Source organism: Paramisgurnus dabryanus, chromosome 22, assembly GCF_030506205.2.
Source record: "Paramisgurnus dabryanus chromosome 22, PD_genome_1.1, whole genome shotgun sequence".
Taxonomy (NCBI): domain Eukaryota; kingdom Metazoa; phylum Chordata; class Actinopteri; order Cypriniformes; family Cobitidae; genus Paramisgurnus; species Paramisgurnus dabryanus.
The window spans coordinates 18,655,697-18,681,513 of NC_133358.1; the positions used below are offsets into that span (position 1 = coordinate 18,655,697).

Sequence of the window (25,817 nt, forward strand, 5' to 3'; positions counted from 1 at the left end):
ACGGGTACTTTTAAATGACCATAACTTGCTCAATTTTCTACCAATTTTCAAACGGTTTGGTTTCTTACAAACTTTATCAACGTGGCTATAATTCTGGATGCTTAAACAGGTTTCATGAATTTTTTTTGTATAAGTATGCAGTGTCATAGGTACATCTTTGATGTTTATAACAAACCAACACGTTTGAAAATCCACGTAGAAAATTAAGCACGTTATGGTCATTTAAAAGTACCTGCACCATTAAAACTCAATGCTACGAGTGAGCGAGTTGCCTGTGGTAAGATAGCCGCCAAATACGGATGTTCCACTCAATTGGCCAGCAGCCCGGGCGAGACATCTAGCCTTTATACATATCTATGGTTTTCTCTACTGTTATCTCTAAAATGTATTTTCTGGATAGCTACTTTTCGACAATGAAAAGTAAATAAAACCACTGTAGAAATAAAAATGAATTGAAAAATGTATACAGAATATCAGGATCATCGAAACTCGAAGGACACTACCTACACACTTAATACCAAGATTTCTAATGAATAAATATTAATGAGACAAATGCGTATTTTAGCCATTACGTTATTTTGAATCCAAATTTTTTTTCAAACCACAAAAAAAGACAAAAATGGACAACAAAAGCAGCATTTAAAGTACAGTATATCAGAAAATAATTTGCTTTGTTAACAACACAAAGCCACTGCACCACTTTAGAAGAGTAATATGAAAAACATATACAGTACACTATTGGTGGTTTTGGATGCTGGTCACTATGAACAGTTGTTATATGGAAATGTTCGAATTTAAAATTCTCCCTTTGCTCAACAAAATAAACAACACCACATGAGCTTGAAAAGAATAGGTAAGTCAATAATGGCAAATGGTGCATTTTTGGATCGAAATTACTTATTTATTTGCCTTAGACTGTGCATTTATGGATCCTCATCTTCATTATTGCTCACCAAAGCAGCCAACAGAAGATCAGGATAAACAAATACATAATCTACAAATACCTCAGTGTGCCCATTTTATCTCTAAATGATACCCGCTTATGTTCCCTAACTGGCCTATGGGTTGCCTGTTAGAATAATGTCTTCACACTAACACTATTTACCAGGATGAACCTATTTATTTAAAGCTCCCATAACACAAGCTGTTTCTGCATTTCTGATGTTAATCTGAAGTACCTATAGAGTAGTTTTACATCCTTTATATCTCAGAAGAGTCTTCAGTTTAATCAGATAAATAAAAGGCAGATAAGCTTTAACGATTCTTTCCGATAACGTATGAAAAAATTAAGAAGGAGGAGTTACTACCGTGGGAGGAGTGAGTACGAGTCATGCAACACTATACAACACTGTTTAACTTATTATTCACTACATGTTCGTGTCGTTTATATAGTACTGTATGCATTAACTCACCTTTTTCCAAAATAACACAAAAGTCTTACTTATCGCATGCAACTCAGGAGAAATCCAGCGTTAAACAAACACACGCGCAAAACTCCACTGCTACCCCAGATAAACAAACTATATCCATTGTTTCCATAATGCTGGCTGTCTTCTACTTACATACAAAAACACACTTTTTGATTCATGCCATTGTTGAGACTTGATAATAAAGAAAGCTGTCGCGTGAAGTGATGTTTGTAAGTTCTAGCGTCTCCCGCTGATTGATGGGTGGGCGGGGTTTTCCGGGGAAGTGCCCATAAAAATAAGTGATGCGTATAGAAACTCCCGAATCCGATTGTACGAACCCTGCCAAAGTGCATTCGGCAAAGAAGTACTCTGTAACACGTCCAACTGCTTTTATGACACTTTACCTATGTTTAGCATGAGGAAACAACTCTTAAAGGTGCAGTGTGTAAATTTTAGCGGCATCTGGTGAGGTTGCAAATTGCAACCAATGGCTCAGTTTACTGCTCTCCCTCGCTTTTAAAACCCCCAGAGAAGCTACGGTAGCCGCCACCGGACAAACATGTTATCGTCGGAGACAACTTAGTAAAAAAGTTTGTCCGTTAAGGGCTTCTGCAAAAACATGGCGGCACAAAATGGCACCTTCCATGTTAGGGGGCCCTCTGTGTATGTAGATAAAAAAGTCTCATTCTAAAGTAATAAAAACATAACGGTTCATTATGAAAGGTCTTTATACACCACTGATATCATAGTTTTGTATATTATTTTCATTTCTGTCAAGAGACCCTCATAAAAATTACACACTGCACCTTTAAATTGTGTTACTAAGTCAGAATGCATGAAATACCATTGAACCACCCATTTAAAAAGTGCAGTACTGTCACACCACAGGCACGAAGCCGTACCAGATGTTTATGATGTGTTTTAAAAGATTAGGTTAGATGAATAATACCTGAGTTTGAAATTCATCAGTCATCTTTCAGATAAGAAATGTATTTAATGGTGTGGATATTCACACTAACACACACACATACACAGACCGCCACGACTCAATGTCTGGCCTGTTTACATAATCAGCCCCAGTTTCCTGCTGACAGCGCGCTGTCTGTTTATATTGACCGGCCAAAAATGAAAACACTTTTCTCAATTCATCACTATCAAATATAATTTCCTTTGTATGACAGCAGAGGTCTAATCATAGTGGAAACTTGTTAATTTAGCTGTAAGGAGGACAATTTAAATACAAATGGACCCCTGGTGCCTCCGAAGGAGACGCGGAGTAAACAAAACGCCACTGCTGATTGTGGTATAATGGGACGAGATGACAAATGGACATGTACAGCAGGAATCTCTCAACTCTGTCCTCCGCGCCCATCTAATGGAGGTCAAAAGGCGCTGGGGAACGGCGGAGACGATAAGAGACACGAGGGACTGGAATATAACAACCTGATGGCTCATCCATGTGAGGGCTGAAGGCATCAAGGAATTACAACAATTATAGTTTAACTTCCCAATTACCAAACTTAATGCACCCTGGATGCATTTCTGATTTAACGCTTCATTTGATTGCAGAATGCCAGCCCTCCTCATAATTTAATGAAACCTGACAGTCAATTTAGGAAGCATATTTTAAGAAGTAGTTTTTCTCTTGGTATGAGACTGCTTTCAACTTAGCTATAAATTAGCTTAAGTTATTTTAACACTTCAAGAAAGTTGAAATTAAGTGTACTTGGACTTTATTTGTTTGCTGAGTATAAACCTTCTAAACAAATAATTTAAGGGATAGTTTACTTAAAATAAAGACAAAGTCTCATTATTTTTCCTCGTCCAAAGTTTTTTTTTAAACCAATATAACTTTATTTTTCTGTGATGCTTAAAAGGATGTGTTATGCAGAATGTCTGTAACTGACAGCACCAGTTTATGCATTTTGCAGACACTAGCCAAAATGACTTACAGTGCATTGAAGCTGCACATTTTTTATCAGTAGGCTTTGTGTGTTCCCTGAGAATCAAACCCACAGCGTTTTGCACTGCAGATACACTCACCTAAAGGATTATTAGGAACACCTGTTCAATTTCTCATTTATGCAATTATCTGATCAACCAATCATATGGCAGTTGCTTCAATGCATTTAGGGGTGTGGTCCTGGTCAAGACAATCTCCTGAACTCCAAACTGAATGTCAGAATGGGAAAGAAAGGTGATTTAAGCAATTCTGAGCGTGGCATAGTTGTTGGAGCAAGAGAGGCCGGTCTGAGTATTTTACAATCTGCTCAGTTACTGGGTTTTCATGCACAACCATTTCTAGGGTTTACAAAGAATGGGGTGAAAAGGGAAAAACATCCAGTATGCGGCAGTCCTGTGGGCGAAAATGCCTTGTTGATGAAAGAGGTCAGAGGAGAATGGGTCGACTGACTCAAACTGATAGAAAAGCAACTTTGACTGAAATAACCACTCGTTACAACCGAGGTATGCAGCAAAGCATTTGTGAAGCCACAACACACACAACCTTGAGGCGGATGGGCTACAACAGCAGAAGACCCCACCGAGTACCACTCATCTCCACTACAAATAGGGAAAAAAAAGGCTACAATTTGCACCGAAAATTGGACAGTTTAAGACTGGAAAAAAGTCTTGGCACACTTTTAAATGACACGGCCTACCTGAGCATTGTTTCTGACCATGTCCATCCCTTTATGACCACCATGTACCCATCCTCTGATGGCTACTTCCAGCAGGATAATGCACCATGTCACAAAGCTCAAATCATTTTAAATTGGTTTCTTGAACATGACAATGAGTTCACTGTAGTAAAATGGCCCCCACAGTCACCAGATCTCAACCCAATAGAGCATCTTTGGGATGTGGTGGAATGGGAGTTTCGTGGCCTGTATGTGCATCCCACAAATCTCAATCAACTGCAAGATACTATCCTATCAATATGGGCCAACATTTCTAAAGTATGCTTTCAGCACCTTGTTGAATCAATGCCACGTAGAATTAAGGCAGTTCTGAAGGTGAAAGGGGGTCAAACAAAGTTTAGTATGGTGTTCCTAATAATCCTTTAGGTGAGTGTATGTATTTCTGGGTGAACTATCCCATTAAACTGCAAATATTTTATTCTTTACCATGTGAATTGTGCACATCACTTACATCAGTGAGGGTCAGATTAAACTTTTTACATTTGTATTTTATTTCACTTAGGCATTATGCAGTTCCTAATAAAGTTATTTGCCAAGGTGGGGGTTTATCTTATACTTGCATTAGACATTTTCTAAATATTTATTATTTACCCTAACAACAACTGACAAGCATGTTAAAAGCAAAGATACGAATAACCAATAGTTTTCTACTGACCATATGCTCTGTCAATCTAGGCCGAATACAGTGACTGGCCAAACACTTTTCTATTTAACTGCGATTACCGAACACTTACAGTGAAAGAGTGTCCGGCCAATAAAAACCTCAAAACCTCAAATAAACCGTTAAATCATTCAAAACTAAAAATAATTCTGTCACGCATGAACACACACAAGGGAGACCACAGACACATCAGAAGACAGCGTCCATTCTGCAAGCTAACGCTCTTGTTTGACAACACAGCACATAACTATGACATCTGCTCTGATTGTCCTTCACCGAGGATTAATGAAGAACAGAGGACAGAGCTGTGGAGAGACAACCTAATGGACCGCTGCATATCATCAGCTACCATTCACTATCCACAGCTCATGCATGTGACTTATGAATAATTACCATACTTAAAGGAAAGTAAAAAAAAAAAAACATTCATCCAAGATAAATCTTTTTCCATATAAAGGAATTTCTTAGATATATACTCCAAAAATTATTGTTTATTTTTAAACCAATATGGGTAAATATTGGACAGAACACATGCTGGGTTAAAATGACAATGTTGGGTTGATGTTTTGCAACTATGCGGTATAATAACCCAATAGTCGGGTTAAAACAATCCAGCATTGGGTCATTTTTAACCCAGCGGTGTGTTCTGTCCAATATTTACCCATTATGGATGAGGACTTTGCTGTCGTACCATGGCTGCAGCAGGCGCAATGATATTACGCAGCACATGAAAGTAGTCCCCTTGGTAACTTTGAATAGCAGGGGACTATTTTTTGGCAGTGTGTAATATCATTGCGCCTGCTGCAGCCATGGTATGGCAGCAAAGTCCTTGATTATTACGCCAGAATTTTCTGTTGATCTTAGTACACAATGTATCTACAGAAGAGTCAAGTTATAAAAAGGAAAAATATCAAACTCTTTTTGGTTATTTTTTAGCGCAATGCTAATGGTCTAATCAGATTCAATGGATTATGCTAAGCTATGCTAAAAGTGGTAGCGCCAGACCTGGAGATCGGCTGAATGGATTCCAAAACGGTAAAAATCAAATGTTTAGTTCTATGGGAGCTGGAAAATGAGCATATTTTCAAAAAAATTGGAGTGTCCCTTAAACTGACACCCTTACAGACAGAGAAGGATTTTACTCAGGCCTTATTAAACACAGATGATATAAGAACTATGTAAAGTAAGCAAAAAAAGACAGAGTTAAAAGGGAAGATCATAAGAGCCCCAGTAGGAAGACTTCACAATAAGAATAGATGCGATTTGCAAAGTCAGATTAGGAATGTGAACATGCACAACCGCTTGCACTGTGCTGCATGCTCATTAATAGATTAACATCAGCACCCAATGACATTGTTATTGCTGACTGTAATCAGAAACTGGGTCGCTGGATTGCCAGGGGATAGTGGCAAAGAGCATTGAAGTGCGAGGTAAATGACCACGGTTGTAGACTTTGATAAAAGAAGAGATTAAAAAGTAATCTGGCTAATGTATATGAATGAAAATGCATGCTGTTGTTATTCTACTAATTTTGTGCTTTTACTCCATAGAAAAAAACTTCCTAAAGGTTATAGTTTCCAAAAACAGTTTGGCAGTTTCGTAGATTGTTAATTAAAATTTACAGCATACAATAAACTATCAACAAGTGAAACCAACGCCTACCCTCTTATCCAAGAGAAACATTTTGTAACAGTAGTTATACTCAGTCTCTAAGAAGGGTTATTTAACCAGATTCGCAACACTTCAGCATTTTCAACATTCGCCTACATTTAGCAATAATTACTTTTGAAGCACAGCTGTTGGCACACACATACAGTACGCAGAGCCTTAAACTGAGTCATTATATAGTGGTTTAAAGTCTGTTCTGGACGCATTCTTTCAGAGCTGGGCGATGAGCCAAAAAGAAAAGCAGGATTTACACACGGAGCAAAGTGGGAGTGTGTCAAAGACTGGAAGGGTATTCCACAATCAGTTTACCCCGTAACCAAGACACTTGACCTTCAATTGTTCTGGTGGGAACTAGTGCAACTACTGGATAAAATTACATTATTTTGAAACTTTCAGTTTCAGATAACCTTTTAACACCCGTAAAATACTAGCATCCAAACTTTGCAAAGCAAGAACTTACAGCCATCTCTTCATACCTGGTGTGTTGAGCAGTCGTGACATTCGGCATGCATAAGCTATGTGCTGTTCGCAGTGTTCGGCACTGTTGGTTATAGCGGTGACCTGCTCCATAGAGGCACTGTAGTTGAGCTGCAGTACAGTCCTTCTGTCCCGACTTGAGCCTGTAACTGGTGTCTGTGCCGGCAGGTTATTCACCACAGTTGTCCACACTTTGTCCTCTGGAACACAGATACCGTCATTTAAAAAGTTGAAATGACTTATTATGGTAAGTAGTTCACAGATACTGTTGGTACAAAAAATTGTAAAAATAAGAACCATTTTTGGTTCCCCAAAGAAGCAATCAGTCGAAGGTTCTTAAAATAATCATTTTCATAATCTAAAGAACCATTTTTACCAATAAGGACCTTTATTGAAACAGAAAGGTTCCTCTGAGGCTCTTATGGAACCATTTAGCCAAATATGGTTCTTCTATGGCAGGGGTTCTCAAAATCCGGACTCTGGTCCGGATCCGGACCCGACGGGAACTTGATCCGGACCCGCGTCCACTTCATATTACAAGTGCATTAATTTCTATGTGATTGATTAAATGTGTGCATTTGCTACTTTACAAATGCAGATTAAACTTGTAAACCATTTGTTTAGTTTTTTTTCTTTTCAGATTTAAGAGTATTCCTGGTCCGAAAATAAAACGAGTTATTAAAAAATTTCCTGTGTGACGCTGTAGCCATCACACCCAGATATTATGCACAGCTACTTCATGTACTACGGCTTTTGATCAGTAAGTCCTTATCAATCTGAAATCACTGTTGGTTTGAGTCGTTTAAAACATGCATTTGAAAAAGCAACACTCGTCAAACATAATCTTTATACATATTCTTTATTATCATGAAAATACCTGAAAAGGTTTGAAGAACAGCAATATAAATATATCCTTAAGACATTTCCTGAAGCTGCGTGTGTCTGGTTCTTCGTCTGCAGCGCATATTAGCGCCTCCTGGCTTTTGGATGTAGCGGCATTTCACCGTAATTCATTGAGAAGCATAGCAAGCATCATCAGCCAATTTATAGGTGCACCCCTAATTTTGGTCAGTGTCTTTGCATACCAACCCCACTTTTTTTGCCATGGTTTATGCATCTGATGGAGAACAAACTGTGCCATTTCTCTAATTAGGTTGCTCTGTATTTTGCACCGGTTACTTTTGGCATATTTCCTGTGTTTTGTTTTAAAAAAATTTTTAACTTTAAATGCAAAATACACTTATGTTTTTTCCAAACTATTTGTTTTGATTTGTTATATAAAGAAATTATTTACATAAAGTTTTTCCGGACCTATGAAAATGATGAGAATTCAGATTTGGACCTTTGAATGTAAACTTTGAGAACCCCTGTTCTATGGCATCACGTAGCACTTTTATTTTAAACTGTGTATATGTAAAGATCTTTTCATTGCTATACTTAATTCAGTTTTATATTCAGTAATCAAAATCCTCTGCATCCTCCAACCATAATCCTCTCTTCCCACCTTAATCACAAAATGTACCCAATGCTGTCAAACAAGCATTTCTTTATTTTGACAGACACTTCCCTTTCAGATGGATTTTAGCTCTCAACCATGTCAGCAATAAATAGAGTGGCTGTCATGAAATATATATTTTTGCTTCCAAAGAGCTTTGATTGGTTGTTGCTTGATTATCTTGGGAACAAATGGTTCGAGATGTTTAAGTAATTGGTTCTGTGGAAGCCATGGTGCGTTTTGGGAATTGAAGGTTGTCTAAAGCATGTAATCCAGAGTAAAGGCCTTGTTTTATTAATGCGTGGTGCATGGGACCGTTCTCTTAAAGCACTTTCTGATAGTGCAGGGGTACACCACAAAAAAGAAAAAAAGAAATTCACACTTTACCCGTCATGTTGCAGATGACTTTGAAGGGACCTAAAGGTCCGCTTCCATCTGGGTCAATCCAGTAGGCATCTGATGATCTGCCCAAGTGCTTGTAGGCCTCGCATGACTGCTCATAAACAGCTATAAAAAAATAAAGAAAACATTTATAATGACTTACAGTGCAATACAAGATACACATTTTTATCAGTATGTATGCCCCTCTGGGTTCGAACGTTATCGACGGGTTATCTGCTACATGCAATAGTACATAATGAAAAGGACATTGTGGGAAAATATAACCTTGATATTTAGATGAAAAGCATAATATAAACCTCTTAATGTAATAAAAGCTGAGTGACTGAACCTGCACTTTCTGCATTTAAAATACAAATACATGGAGCTCAAAATAAATATAGTTTGTTTTAGCCTGAGAATCTTCTATTGTTTGTACTTCTATTGCATATTGATGTATGTGTAACCAGACCCGCTGTATCTTTCTACTCTCTTGTATTCTTTAACTTCAGGGGTCACAAAAAGTTTCTCTCTGCACTTCCATCACAGCTCTCAGAAGTGATTCCAAAAAGACTTTACAGGGAATACAAAAGCCCCTTTCTATGAATCGATATGTATAAACAAACAAACAGATAACAGGAGACAGAAACCTGTGGAGATCTAAATAAGTTATACTGACTGCGGGGCAATGATTGTCGGATAAACAGATAAACTCTTCATTACAATATAAATTGCCTTTTGCCTTCGGGTTTCTTATAACACATGCCACACTTTTATAGACAGAACATGTACAGTGAGATCCAAAAGCTTTGATTTAGCCAAAGAAACATTATGAAATAAAATGCTGGGTTATTTTCAACCCAGTGTTGGGTCAAAAATTACCCAAATGGGTACTTTACTCTTCCTGTATGCTGGGTTGTTTCAACACACAATGATTGGTTGGGTCAATATAAACATTTTCTTGGTTAATTTAACCTAATGTCATAACATCACACAGACTTACATGTATGACAGGTGGCTCCAGTATACCCCGTCCCATCACAGGTGCATGTGAAGCCGTCCCAGGTCTGACTGCATCGTCCTGAATGCTCACAGTGGTTTGGCATACATCTAAAAAATGATGAATTATATAAGAGCAGAGTTAAATTACAATCTTTATAACACATACAGTATATATATAAAATAAATTTTTATAACACATTGGATATGAGCTCTCATTGAAACACATTGTCAGCACAAAACTGTGAGGATGTGTTGGATTGACAATAAGTCATTTACATCAAAATCACAATTTATGATAATTCAGTGTATGTTAACAAATGTAAAAAAGTATCCATCTCTATTTGCTACAGCTGGATTAAATAACTGGATTTGGGAAAAGTAACAGCAACAAAATGAACAAAGAACATAAAAATAACAAATATTGCACATAATATAATGCTTACAGTATGTTTAGGGATTTAATATTCTGTTTATATGTTGATATAAATATTAAGGGATTTAATAATAAATATACAACAAATTAGTACGCTGATCATATAAAACTGTACACTGCAAAAAATGCAGCCTAAAGTTAAAACAAATTGGTTATTCAAGTCAATTTAAAGTACTATTTTAAGTTTTGACTCATGATAAATTGACATAACTAATAAAAACAAGTTGAAATTGTTTAACTTAATTTGTTAACAGTGTCACAAAAAGTAATAAAATGTCTATTACATATCACAGACTTTTCATTGTTCAAGAAACCCTACAACCATTCTACAAAACCCTGTACCTTTTTAAGATAATCTGGCTAGTTGTCATAAGATAATTTATCTATTTAATATCAATTTAATAGGTGTTACTGTAGCTCATTAGAGAATTAAGTTAGCAGCATAGTGATTCTTGGTTCGATCTCCAAAAAACACACACAAAAAATGTATACTTTGAATCCACTGTAAGTTGCTATGGATAAAAGAGTCTGCCAATGCATAAATAAATATGAAATCGACTTTATTTTCCTTGAACACGTGGACAACCCCCCCCCCCCCCCCACAAAAAATGTATTCCCACAATGCAAAAACATAGTACACACATGCAAACAGAGATTTTTAATCCACTCATATTTGCCGAGATCTTTCATCTTAGTCTAAGATGAAATCCTAATTAAAACTCCAAAGTTAAAACAATTAATGGCTTCACTGACTTTCTCCTTAACTTAATTAAAAAACAGTCTTTTCTTCAAAGGTGCTTTCAATTGGCCAAGGACAGAAACTCAAATCTGGTGATGCAATGAATGTTCCAAGCAAGATGTAAGCTGTCAATTTCCTGCGCTCCTTATACAGTATTGCCAACTGCATGTCAAATTCATTAACATGGTGAAATGCGGTATAAAATGAAATTAGGGAACAATCCCCTTGGAGCTAATACTCATTAGGCCGGGTACTCATAGGAGAAACTGTGACAAAGCCGCTACCAATGAACCCTAAGTCTGACAAGTTCTGCTGCAGTGCTATTGTTGTACTTTTTTGGGGGTAGTGCTGTCAGACTGTAGTTTTCCAATAGGATGACATGCCTAGATTAATTGGGTTACCTTATTGGCCATCTGTGCTTGGAGGAGATACGTACCATGAGACAGTTTATGCTGTTCATTAATCAAAGTCCCACTATAAAACAGTCCCTGGAAATCTATGCAGGCACTGATGACACAGTTCAATGATAAAACTTCACTCAGAGTCAACAGCAGCATGCCACCGTGAGATAAGACATACGCTATTTTGCTAAAAGTTTGTGAAAACATGAACACCATGTGCATGTGCTGAGATTTGCTTTTAAAGGAAAATTAAAGGCCAGCTTTAACATGTTCTGCCAACAAAAGGAAACTTGAACAAAGACTTTTGAATAGGATCATTCTTTTTTGCATATAATAAATAAGATTAGCCTAAATGTGTTTCTAACAAAGACTATTTGATGACTGGACAAACAATGTTACATGAACTTATTCCCCGACACCCATTTTTTGAAAAGTTGGCCGCCAGCATTTTTTGTGATTTTCACAAAAGTTTCACAAAATGCCTTCCAGGACAATTGTCTTCTAAAAGTATATATAAACATACAAATATATCAAATGAAAGAACAGACCCTCTGCTTTCAAACAAACAAACAAACCAACAAAACTGAAAAAAAAAACTTTCAATACTATCTATATTTTTTCTCTGCTTGTAAATTATTAAATATGGTTATTTTATTTTTTTATATTTTCTTTAGCAAAAAGCTGAAATATTTGCATTTTTGTGAAGAAATTTTGTTAAAGATCAGATTCAAAACGATTATCAAAACATACACAGAGTTTAAAATTAGTAAATAACGTTTGGCTTTAGTTTTTTTTATTAATTGGGTAAGTGCATCTAGTGGATAATCGTGGTATTGCAGATTAACATAAAAATTCATCAGGAAAATTTTTTTATGCAAATGCTCTCATTTAATTGACGAGATAACTCGTCAAAGGCGGGGAAAGAGTTAAACAAGGGATCACTTTCAATAGAATTCATTTCACATTGCATCAGAAGTTGACAATATAAGGAAAACTTCTGTTTTGCCAACCACTGTCTGATTGGTTAACTTGCAGTCATTTGAATGAAAAATGGCATTTTAGCCAATCAGAATGGGCGGGGCTAATGCCTATATAGTAGAGGTCTTCTTGTGTACAAAGAAATGTACCCAACTCGAAATGACCCGAATCACTTAGTTTATATCCGAACCCGACTTGCATAATTTTTTTAAGAAAGACCCGACCCGAGACAAACCCGAGAAAATTAGACCCGAGTACAGCCCGAACCAGTGGCAATTTTTTTAACCCGACTGGACCCAAATGTTTACTTTGTTATCTGACGCCGACACCAATGTAACCGCTAATATGTACAATTAAAATTGACTGACATTTCTGTCTCAATGAAATTTAACCTACTGCCTGCCACAAAATGTTGCAAGAGCTCTTGGCAAACAGAGGAGTGGTTGGAAAAGGTCTTCGGTCCGTTCGGCAAAAACACATTTATTTTAAATTACCCGAGACCCCGATGGCGCTAATAATATACCCGACCCATGTCCGAGGTACACATTAAACTTTTAGACCCGAACCCGATCAGGTCTCGGGTCGGACTTCGGGTTTTCGGATCTAAGTGGACCAGTGAAGACCTCTACTATATATACGATTTCATCGGATGCACATATGATGCACATTTTCAAATTTATCAGCATGAATGAACAATTATAAGTTGGCAACACGTAAAAAAATGGCAACCTAAAAATCTTACTGCATCAGGTTGCCTCATTTTTTACAGTTCTGATGTGAGGTGACTGGGACTTGCTGTTCCAATTCTTTCCCAAAGGTGTTAAATGGGGTTCAGGTCTGGACTTTGTGCGGGCAAGTAAAGCTCTTTAGTGTCTTTATAGCCCTGTTATATACTCTAGCGCACAGGGATGAAGTACAAAGGCCCTCTCTACAGCACTCAAAAAAGTTTAGCAGTACAAAGTTTAGAGTTGCCTACAATGTCACTGTCTGCCAAAGCATATACTTGTCTTCACTGTTAATTAAAACTAGCTGTCAACATTCATTAAACCATGTATTGCATCTTGGTAAAGCTCGCCTCTTACATGCTGTTCAAGATTGCAGAGTTCATAATCAAGGAGGCCGGAGATTGCAGTGCATTGAGCCCAAACGATCATTTTCATGAGTGTGGTCACTTGGCGATTACCATCGCAATTAGATACACAGTGCAAAATTAAACGTTTGAACGTTCGCATTTACGTTTAGGAAATGTCTTATTAAATGCAGGAAGCATTGTTTTTTTCCAACTCTGGGTGTTAACACCCCTAGCTGCATTATCGTAACAGAAAGTGACAGTTTTCTAATGCGGCCATTATGAGCGGCACAAACACGTAGCTCTAAATGCCTCCGTCAGATTAGACTCGTCGGGGTGCGACATCAATCTGCTTCTTTTCTGAGATGAGCTCCTCTCTTCGCCCCCGTCTCACCCCCCGCGACATGACATTACGTCAAACCCCTGCATGGCTATTTAGGATGAGTCACGTTGTAAAAAGGCCCCTAGAACTTCGTCAGAACAACTTATGCGTGAAATAGTTTGATGCGAGTGCAATAGATGTCTGTGAAATACTGTGGGGGTGAGAAAAACCCAGGAGAAGGAACTCGAGCAGTAACTAAGAGCAAGGTCGTGCTCTTTAGCGTCTGCCGGTGGGAGGACGTGGAATATTCTTTTACACGTCAAACACAGGGACGCGTTCGGTAAAGAAGATTGATAGCACATCAATCGCCTGATGAAAGCCAACATAAAATCAATGGTGTGGCGAGCGAGTAGCCCCCCCTCCGATCCCTAGTAATGAGTTTGCTCCTCGCCGCGCCAGAACTGTGGAACTTTGCCAGCGAAGCATCATTAGACTGAGGGAAAAAACACACAGAGAGAGCGTTCAACAGTCTCCTGCCTGCTCTGTTATTACAGCGAGCTTCGTTCTGAGCGAAGGGAGGCGGAGGACGTCTGTATCTGGCCTGACCTAATAAAGGAAAAGATTTTCCTCTGGGGACCCAGAACTAACTGTATCACGGTACAGTAAAGCATCATCTCAATGGCATAAATAAACACAATGATAAAGCGGCGGAGACAGAAACTGTCATCCGAGAAACAACTGTCAGGCAGAGGGATGTAAATTTGAACAGCTGAAAGTCATCGGTGACATGCAAAATGAATTGGGCTCGTGTTTAAATCAGGATGAGAACGTACTCAGCCCCAGACTATAAGTCTAATGAGACACATTAGCGCAGAATGAATCTTTACACACAATTAAAGTGAAGCTGATTCTAACTGAGCTGTAAGGAATCTAATGGAATGTAAACAATGGCATTGTGTGGGACTTTATCTTAGTGGAAAGTCAGTGGTGACATAAATAGGCTACAAATATAAATGTATAAAAGAGCAAATGACCATAAACCGAACATAGCTGTTCTTATTAAATAACTTAAAGGGCATCCATGTAAATGCCAATGTACCAGTGAAACAATTCTGCTTGCTGATATACAAATTATACAACAAATGATATGAATACTGTATCTATATGATAAATCCTTAAATCCTCTTCATCTACGGTACATAGAATGATACTGTACCAATTTTTTTTTTTTTAGCAACATCCAGTGCACCCCTAGATGTGCAATACGGCTTTTAATTCAATGAACAGATGACTCAATTGAACTATCTGAAGGGTCAGGTGGATATTAAATTACTATAGATAATCTGATTAGTCGTGATGAAGTACAAGCAAAACTGACCCTTCATTTTCTGCCATTTGGAGGCAAATTACTGTTTGCACAATGGATGAACACATTCGCCCTCACATCTGTGTGGAAATACTCTGAATTTTTAACAAAATGAAAGCTTTCCCCATCAGCTAAATTATGTATTAATATACAAAATCATCATGATTCATAACAATAAATCAACCATATATTTTATTGAAACTATCCTCCATACCCTCTAGCTGTACAATATAGATGATTTTATTGGACACATGTGCGTTTTAGCGGTTAAGCGTCAGGGTGGAACTTTACTTCCGGGCCGTTTCTCAATATGCGTTGTTGTCTGTACATGTGTTCTTGTTTAATGTCATCAGTCGAGGCCCAAGTACTGTTTAAATTCAAAGGTCACATTAAGCCAATTTCACTTGATCCGCGCATTTTATCGAGGATGCATCAGAAGGGCGGCTTGTGTGGAGTTATGACAGCCAAGTTTCCCATGCATTTCGTGTCAACGGCAATGAAGCTTAAAACCTTCACAATATTCGAAATATTACTCTTTTTGTGCCATAAAATGTAGTTTTAAAAGCTATTTAGTCGAGAATATAGATTAATAAACTTCAAATTTGTGGTCAGATAGTAAAGATAGCACCTATATTAACTCTTTTCCCGCCATTGACGAGATATCTCGTCAATCTGCAATACCGCTATTATCCACCAGGTCTTCAGCAACTTATAAAAACCGGAAGTATTGCCTTAGGGCAAACAGCTGTATGTCCGTGTATGTTTTAAAGATCGCTCTGCATCTGATCTTTATCAAAAGTCCTTCACAAAAATGGAATTATTTCAGCTTTTTGCTCAAAATTTCAGGTAATAAAAACAGAACACAAGAAGGTAGAATGAAACGTATTTTTTTGTTTGAAAGCAGAGGGTCTGTTCTTTTATTTCATATATTGTATGTTTATATATTTTAAAAAGGAGCATTTTCTGCAAGGCATTAAACTTTTGTGAAAATCATGAAAAATGCTGGCGGTGAAAGAGTTAAAATTTCACAACAAAAACAAGTAGGATTTTTGCTTTTATATATTTAGTTAATTGTAAAATACATTAAAATAAGAATATCCCGGGCTGCACATAATATATCCCTACTTTCCGTGACTGGTTAGACTGAATGACGACCTCAAATACATTGGTGTTCCAATTGCAAAATAACCGGACTTGCGTCCTCCCGTCCTCAGAAGTTCGTTCTTCTGAGTCCGAAATTGCAGGTCCAAACTACGAAGGACACAAGTCCGAACTTGGCATTCTTGCCATTGAGAAACGTCCCTGGTGGCTAAACTGAATTCTGGAAGAAAAACCTCGTCGAAAATAACAAAAGTTTTGGTTTCATAAAGACGAGAGGAGACATGTGATTTGTTGTTAACATTGTATACGTTGTATAGTACACATTTTAAACAGAACGTTAGCTCAGTTTAGTTTTTTATGCTTTAGCTATGATTTGAACTAAGGCAATCTACTTCTTGTTTATTTAGCTTGTTATCAGAAAAGGATTCTATTGTTATTGATTCTTTGCGAAGTTTACGAAAGTTACGCTTGTTCGAAGAAAGCCGTTTGTTTATGTTGTTACTACTGAAACCGTCTATAAGTCATTTGTCACTACAATAAACTTTTTTACATGTGTTTATGAGCATTTATTAAATATTTCGGCAGCAGATGTCACATAAAATTTAATTGTAATAATTAGGAATTCCCGTAGCTTAACTGGTCATGGGTTCAATCACACGGACTTCACATAGTAATGAAATGTATGTGTAACGTGTAATCTGGAATGCATTGTGAGGTGCTTAGCCAAAGCATCTAACAATGCATAAGCAAATTTTGCTAATTGAAGAGTGAAAAGATTGAAAAGCCAAGGTACCATGTAAGAAGTGACAGTTAGGGGGGGCACACACCGGACACGCATTGTTTTCTATGAGTATACGCACACCGGCACCAACAGGTGGCACCTGTCTGCAGCGCCCAGATCAGGAAGTGGCTCAAATCCCTGTCGTGCCACAGAGCGCCACTCACATAGTTTAACATTAAATAACATCATATTTGTCCCAAATCATTAACGATTAACATTGGCTGCTAACATATATTTTGCATTTTGAAGTAGACGTTATCTGACTAAGCTTGTGCTATTTATTGTGCACTTCTGGTGTACGATACCTCTGAGTTGTCCTAGACGCTAAGCTGCGCGTCCGGTGTGCGACCCCCTTTAGAGTCATGTAATGACGGCATTGCCGCTTTTAAGCTATTTAGAGGGCACTTAACTTCAAAACGGAACTATACACTATAAATAAGGGGCTATTTTCACCCCTACATTGGGCCAAAAAGGGATGAAGCCAGTCTGTAACGGTTATTTAACCTATGCTTGATTGTTTCAACCCAAAATGCTGGGTTGTTTTAACTCATTGTTGGGTGAAATAAAACATTTTCTGGGTTCATTTAAACCAATGGCTGGGCTCGAACCTTTGTGACCCAACCCTAAATTGAAAATAATCCAGCATTTTTTTTATAGTGTAGGTGATAATAAGCTACTTTTTTGAAAAACAGGGTCATTTCACTGCAAAGCATGAATTTCCATTCATCTGCATGTTGTAGAAGACAAATGACAACAAAATCAGTTGTAACGTACACTAAACCATAGACAGCAAGAATATGTAAAATCAAATATGGAGATAATAAGCAACAGCTCCTTTCCTGTCTATGCGTCTACAAATTCAATAACAATCAATAAATGAATGGCAGACTTAGCAAAGCACCTTCTCACTGATTCAACTGGAACTTGAGGTACAAGGGATCCAGATGAAGGTCAGCTCCAGGGTGCAGAGGCAGACTGTGACAGATCCTGCCCCCGAGACAGGTGCTGCCAGTGGGGATAAAGCCACTGTCTCAGTCTGCTGCACCTGATAATCACTGTCTCAGTCAGTGTTTGTTTAATGGCAGAGCAGGAGAGGAGGGCTGGCTCTAACCTGTCAATGATGGCACACATGTCCAGGCTGACGTTCTCGAAGGCGCCGGTTCTTCCCTGCTCCACCGCGGCCAGGTCGGCCAGCTGATCGTCCACATGAATGAGCTGCATGCAACCCTGGAACGAGCGCTGAGATGGGGATGCTCTGGTTATTAAGAAATAACCTAAACAAACAGAAAAGACAACAAATGTGAGATCCTTTATATTGTTACTACTGTATTATGACATTGTCAAAGACACCATAAGGGTAATAGACATTAGCTTAACATTAAAGGTAATTTTATGAAATTTATGAATAGTCAAATGTCATAGGTCACCAGGTCCTACAGGAAAAGTGTTTTGGAAATGAATCAATGGGTCTCATTCACTAAGCATACGTACGCACAAATTTGTACTTTTTTTATCAAAATGTCTTCTAAATGTACACAAAAAGAAAACCTAAAACCACTCGTATGCAATAATCATGTACGCTATAATCAAATACTAGGCTATAATTATAATGTTTATAATAATGTTGATATATAAAATCTACATAATTATATTTTATATTATAATATTTTCTGTATTTTATATTATTATACATGATCTATATTATTATTATATACATTATATTATAAACTAGATATTAAAGTTTGAGGACAAACTTTATGTTGGCTTGAAAAAGCGTAGCCTGAACATTTAAAATGGTTTGACAGAAGTTTATTTTAGTAGGCTATCTGGCTGTTAGCATGATTAGCATGAAGTTAGCATGATTAGCATGAAGCTAGCATGATTAGCATGAAGCTAGCATGATGTTAGCATGATCAGTATGAAGCTAGCATGAAGCTAACATTATTAGCATGAAGCTAACATGAAGCTAACATGATTAGCATGAAGCTAGCATGATGCTAGCATGATTAGCATGAAGCTAGCATGAAGCTAACATGATTAGCATGAAGCTAGAATGAAGCTAACATTTATTCCGTTGCTAGGGTACTAAGTTTGGTTGCTAGGGAGAAAATTGGCATCCCATAATGATCAACCTTCAAGCCACAAGTAAAACGGTCCAACCCCCGTGTCTCTATGATGTTCTGAAGCGGAGATATAAGGCTTTGTTTATTCCGTTGCTAGGGTACTAAGTTTGGTTGCTAGGGAGAAAATTGGCATCCCATAATGATCAACCTTCAAGCCACAAGTAAAACGGTCCAACCCCCATGTCTCTATGATGTTCTGAAGCGGAGATATAAGGCTTTGTTTATTCCGTTGCTAGGGTACTAAGTTTGGTTGCTAGGGAGAAAATTGGCATCCCATAATGATCAACCTTCAAGCCACAAGTAAAACGGTCCAACCCCCGTGTCTCTATGATGTTCTGAAGCGGAGATATAAGGCTTTGTTTATTCCGTTGCTAGGGTACTAAGTTTGGTTGCTAGGGAGAAAATTGGCATCCCATAATGATCAACCTTCAAGCCACAAGTAAAACGGTCAAACCCCCGTGTCTCTAAGATGTTCTGAAGCGGAGATAAAAGGCTTTGTTTATTCCGTTGCTAGGGTACTAAGTTTGGTTGCTAGGGAGAAAATTGGCATCCCATAATGATCAACCTTCAAGCCACAAGTAAAACGGTCCAACCCCCATGTCTCTATGATGTTCTGAAGCGGAGATATAAGGCTTTGTTTATTCCGTTGCTAGGGTACTAAGTTTGGTTGCTAGGGAGAAAATTGGCATCCCATAATGATTAACCTTCAAGCCACAAGTAAAACGGTCCAACCCCCGTGTCTCTATGATGTTCTGAAGCGGAGATATAAGGCTTTGTTTATTCCGTTGCTAGGGTACTAAGTTTGGTTGCTAGGGAGAAAAATGGCATCCCATAATGATCACACTTAAAGCCACAAGTAAAACGGTCCAACCCCCGTGTCTCTACAATGTTCTGATGCTGAGATATAAGGCTTTGTTTATTCCGTTGCTAGGGTACTAAGTTTGGTTGCTAGGGAGGAAATTGGCATCCCATAATAATCAACCTTCAAGCCACAAGTAAAACGGTCCAACCCCCGTGTCTCTAAGATGTTCTGAAGCGGAGAAATAAGGCTTTGTTTATTCCGTTGCTAGGGTACTAAGTTTGGTTGCTAGGGAGAAAAATGGCATCCCATAATGATCAACCTTCAAGCCACAAGTAAAACGGTCCAACCCCCGTGTCTCTATGATGTTCTGAATCGGAGATATAAGGCTTTGTTTATTCCGTTGCTAGGGTACTAAGTTTGGTTGCTAGGGAGAAAAATGGCATCCCATAATGATCACACTTAAAGCCACAAGTAAAACGGTCCAACCCCCGTGTCTCTACAATGTTCTGATGCTGAGATATAAGGCTTTGTTTATTCCGTTGCTAGGGTACTAAGTTTGGTTGCTAGGGAGGAAATTGGCATCCCATAATAATCAACCTTCAAGCCACAAGTAAAACGGTCCAACCCCCGTGTCTCTAAGATGTTCTGAAGCGGAGAAATAAGGCTTTGTTTATTCCGTTTGTAGGGTACTAAGTTTGGTTGCTAGGGAGAAAAATGGCATCCCATAATGATCAACCTTCAAGCCACAAGTAAAACGGTCCAACCCCCGTGTCTCTATGATGTTCTGAAGCGGAGATATAAGGCTTTGTTTATTCCGTTGCTAGGGTACTAAGTTTGGTTGCTAGGGAGGAAATTGGCATCCCATAATAATCAACCTTCAAGCCACAAGTAAAACGGTCCAACCCCCGTGTCTCTATGATGTTCTGAATCGGAGATATAAGGCTTTATTTATTCCGTTGCTAGGGTACTAAGTTTGGTTGCTAGGGAGAAAAATGGCATCCCATAATGATCAACCTTCAAGCCACAAGTAAAACGGTCCAACCCCCGTGTCTCTATGATGTTCTGAAGCGGAGATATAAGGCTTTGTTTATTCCGTTGCTAGGGTACTAAGTTTGGTTGCTAGGGAGAAAATTGGCATCCCATAATGATCACACTTCAAGCCACAAGTTAAACGGTCCAACCCCCTTGTCTCTATGATGTTCTGAAGCGGAGATATAAGGCTTTGTTATTCCGTTGCTAGGGTACTAAGTTTGGTTGCTAGGGAGAAAATTGGCATCCCATAATGATCAACCTTCAAGCCACAAGTAAAACGGTCCAACCCCCGTGTCTCTATGATGTTCTGAAGCGGAGATATAAGGCTTTGTTTATTCCGTTGCTAGGGTACTAAGTTTGGTTGCTAGGGAGAAAATTGGCATCCCATAATGATCACACTTCAAGCCACAAGTTAAACGGTCCAACCCCCTTGTCTCTATGATGTTCTGAAGCGGAGATATAAGGCTTTGTTATTCCGTTGCTAGGGTACTAAGTTTGGTTGCTAGGGAGAAAATTGGCATCCCATAATGATCAACCTTCAAGCCACAAGTAAAACGGTCCAACCCCCGTGTCTCTACGACACTCTAAAGTGAAGATATTCCATCTGGGACGCTTTTATTCCCTTATATGGGCGTGTTTCCTGCCCCATTATAAGTCAATGGGAAATTTTGGGGGCCTCTTACACCCCAGGGGTACAGCTTACACCCCATTGTGATGTATGTTCTTACAGAGCCTGTCAGCCTCCTTAAATGTGGTAACCCACAAGTTTCTACAAGTTTCTCACTCGCAGCTATGACTCGTCAAAGTTTGTCTCAATGTTAAGTCAATGGAAATTTTGGGGTGTTTGAGCCCCCCGTTTAGGAATTCGGAAGGTCCCATCAGTTAGAAAAGTCATAGCATAAATCTACGGACCAGTCTTAAAAGTTTTGTAAAGTTTTGTGGGTGTAGCTTGAAAGCTCTAGGAGGAGTTACAGTCAGAAAAAGTAGGGATCAGAAGAAGAATAATAATAATAACTAGATATTAAAGTTTGAGGACAAACTTTATGTTGGCTTGAAAAAGCGTAGCCTGAACATTTAAAATGGTTTGACAGAAGTTTATTTTAGTAGGCTATCTGGCTGTTAGCATGATTAGCATGAAGTTAGCATGATTAGCATGAAGCTAGCATGATTAGCATGAAGCTAGCATGATGTTAGCATGATCAGTATGAAGCTAGCATGAAGCTAACATGATTAGCATGAAGCTAACATGAAGCTAACATGATTAGCATGAAGCTAGCATGATGTTAGCATGATTAGCATGAAGCTAGCATGAAGCTAACATGATTAGCATGAAGCTAGAATGAAGCTAACATTTATTCCGTTGCTAGGGTACTAAGTTTGGTTGCTAGGGAGAAAATTGGCATCCCATAATGATCAACCTTCAAGCCACAAGTAAAACGGTCCAACCCCCGTGTCTCCATGATGTTCTGAAGCGGAGATATAAGGCTTTGTTTATTCCGTTGCTAGGGTACTAAGTTTGGTTGCTAGGGAGAAAATTGGCATCCCATAATGATCAACCTTCAAGCCACAAGTAAAACGGTCCAACCCCCGTGTCTCTATGATGTTCTGAAGCGGAGATATAAGGCTTTGTTTATTCCGTTGCTAGGGTACTAAGTTTGGTTGCTAGGGAGAAAAATTGCATCCCATAATGATCACACTTAAAGCCACAAGTAAAACGGTCCAACCCCCGTGTCTCTAAGATGTTCTGAAGCGGAGAAATAAGGCTTTGTTTATTCCGTTGCTAGGGTACTAAGTTTGGTTGCTAGGGAGAAAAATGGCATCCCATAATGATCAACCTTCAAGCCACAAGTAAAACGGTCCAACCCCCGTGTCTCTATGATGTTCTGAAGCGGAGATATAAGGCTTTGTTTATTCCGTTGCTAGGGTACTTAGTTTGGTTGCTAGGGAGAAAATTGGCATCCCATAATGATCAACCTTCAAGCCACAAGTAAAACGGTCCAACCCCCGTGTCTCTATGATGTTCTGAAGCGGAGATATAAGGCTTTGTTTATTCCGTTGCTAGGGTACTAAGTTTGGTTGCTAGGGAGAAAATTGGCATCCCATAATGATCAACCTTCAAGCCACAAGTAAAACGGTCCAACCCCCGTGTCTCTACAATGTTCTGATGCTGAGATATAAGGCTTTGTTTATTCCGTTGCTAGGGTACTAAGTTTGGTTGCTAGGGAGGAAATTGGCATCCCATAATGATCAACCTTCAAGCCACAAGTAAAACGGTCCAACCCCCGTGTCTCTAAGATGTTCTGAAGCGGAGAAATAAGGCTTTGTTTATTCTGTTGCTAGGGTACTAAGTTTGGTTGCTAGGAAGAAAAATGGCATCCCATAATGATCAACCTTCAAGCCACAAGTAAAACGGTCCAACCCCCGTGTCTCTATGATGTTCTGAAGCGGAGATATAAGGCTTTGTTTATTCCGTTGCTAGGGTACTAAGTTTGGTTGCTAGGGAGAAAATTGGCATCCCATAATGATCAACCTTCAAGCCCCAAGTAAAACAGTCCAACCCCCGTGTCTCTATGATGTTCTAAAGCGGAGAGATAAGGCTTTGTTTATTCCGTTGCTAGGGTACTAAGTTTGGTTGCTAGGGAGAAAATTGGCATCCCATAATGATCAACCTTCAAGCCACAAGTAAAACGGTCCAACCCCCGTGTCTCTATGATGTTCTGAAGCGGAGATATAAGGCTTTGTTTATTCCGTTGCTAGGGTACTAAGTTTGGTTGCTAGGGAGAAAAATGGCATCCCATAATGATCACACTTAAAGCCACAAGTAAAACGGTCCAACCCCCCGTGTCTCTATGATGTTCTGAAGCGGAGATATAAGGCTTTGTTTATTCCGTTGCTAGGGTACTAAGTTTGGTTGCTAGGGAGGAAATTGGCATCCCATAATAATCAACCTTCAAGCCACAAGTAAAACGGTCCAACCCCCGTGTCTCTAACATGTTCTGAAGCTGAGAAATAAGGCTTTGTTTATTCCGTTGCTAGGGTACTAAGTTTGGTTGCTAGGGAGAAAAATGGCATCCCATAATGATCAACCTTCAAGCCACAAGTAAAACGGTCCAACCCCCGTGTCTCTAAGATGTTCTGAAGCTGAGAAATAAGGCTTTGTTTATTCCGTTGCTAGGGTACTAAGTTTGGTTGCTAGGGAGAAAAATGGCATCCCATAATGATCAACCTTCAAGCCACAAGTAAAACGGTCCAACCCCCGTGTCTCTAAGATGTTCTGAAGCTGAGAAATAAGGCTTTGTTTATTCCGTTGCTAGGGTACTAAGTTTGGTTGCTAGGGAGAAAAATGGCATCCCATAATGATCAACCTTCAAGCCACAAGTAAAACGGTCCAACCCCCGTGTCTCTAAGATGTTCTGAAGCTGAGAAATAAGGCTTTGTTTATTCCGTTGCTAGGGTACTAAGTTTGGTTGCTAGGGAGAAAAATGGCATCCCATAATGATCAACCTTCAAGCCACAAGTAAAACGGTCCAACCCCCGTGTCTCTAAGATGTTCTGAAGCTGAGAAATAAGGCTTTGTTTATTCCGTTGCTAGGGTACTAAGTTTGGTTGCTAGGGAGAAAAATGGCATCCCATAATGATCAACCTTCAAGCCACAAGTAAAACGGTCCAACCCCCGTGTCTCTAAGATGTTCTGAAGCTGAGAAATAAGGCTTTGTTTATTCCGTTGCTAGGGTACTAAGTTTGGTTGCTAGGGAGAAAAATGGCATCCCATAATGATCAACCTTCAAGCCACAAGTAAAACGGTCCAACCCCCATGTCTCTATGACACTCTAAAGTGAAGATATTCCATCTGGGACGCTTTTATTCCTTTATATGGGCATGTTTCCTGCCCCATTATAAGTCAATGGGAAATTTTGGGGGCCTCTTACACCCCAGGGGTACAGCTTACACCCCATTGTGATGTATGTTCTTACAGAGCCTGTCAGCCTCCTTAAATGTGGTAACCCACAAGTTTCTACAAGTTTCTCACTCGCAGCTATGACTCGTCAAAGTTTGTCTCAATGTTAAGTCAATGGAAATTTTGGGGTGTTTGAGCCCCCCGTTTAGGAATTCGGAAGGTCCCATCAGTTAGAAAAGTCATAGCATAAATCTACGGACCAGTCTTAAAAGTTTTGTAAAGTTTTGTGGGTGTAGCTTGAAAGCTCTAGGAGGAGTTACAGTCAGAAAAAGTGGGGGAGCATAAGAATAATAACTAGATAGGTACATTTCCTGAAGAAAATGTGAGTGGTGCTTGCCGTGGCAAAATTCTGGGGAACATATATGATTATACTCCAAGCCAAAAGTAAAACGATCCAACTCCTGTGTCTCTACGATGTTCTGATGCGAAGATATTAGGCTTTGTTTACTCTGTTGCTAGGGTACTGTATTTGGTTGCTAGGGAAAAAATTGGCATCCCATAGTGATTACACTCTGAGTCACGAGTCAAACGGTCCAACCCCCGTGTCTCTACGATGTTCTGATGCTGAGATATAAGGCTTTGTTTACTCTGTTGCTAGGGTACTGTATTTGGTTGCTAGGGAAAAAAATGGCATCCCATAATGATTACACTCTGAGTCACAGGTCAAACGGTCCAACCCCCGTGTCTCTACGATGTTCTGATGCTGAGATTTAAGGCTTTGTTTACTCTGTTGCTAGGGTACTGTATTTGGTTGCTAGGGAAAAATTGGCATCCCATAATGATTACACTCTGAGTCACGAATCAAACGGTCCAACCCCTGTGTCTCTACGATGTTCTGATGCTGAGATATAAGGCTTTGTTTACTCTGTTGCTAGGGTACTGTATTTGGTTGCTAGGGAAAAAATTGGCATCCCATAGTGAAT

At 39.0% G+C, this 25,817-nt stretch overlaps 1 protein-coding gene across 1 annotated transcript in view; it reads right to left on the bottom strand.

The window, feature by feature from the left end:
• The window catches only part of cntnap2a (contactin associated protein 2a), a 431,066-nt gene that overhangs the window by 143,932 nt on the left and 261,317 nt on the right, over window positions 1-25,817 (bottom strand). Inside the window, exons 10-13 of the mRNA XM_065258074.1 lie at window positions 18,091-18,253; window positions 9,791-9,897; window positions 8,797-8,916; window positions 6,914-7,114 (exon numbers count right to left, since the gene is read on the bottom strand). Of these exons, the coding sequence (XP_065114146.1) occupies window positions 6,914-7,114; window positions 8,797-8,916; window positions 9,791-9,897; window positions 18,091-18,253 (591 nt within the window). The remainder of the gene's footprint in view (window positions 1-6,913; window positions 7,115-8,796; window positions 8,917-9,790; window positions 9,898-18,090; window positions 18,254-25,817) is intronic.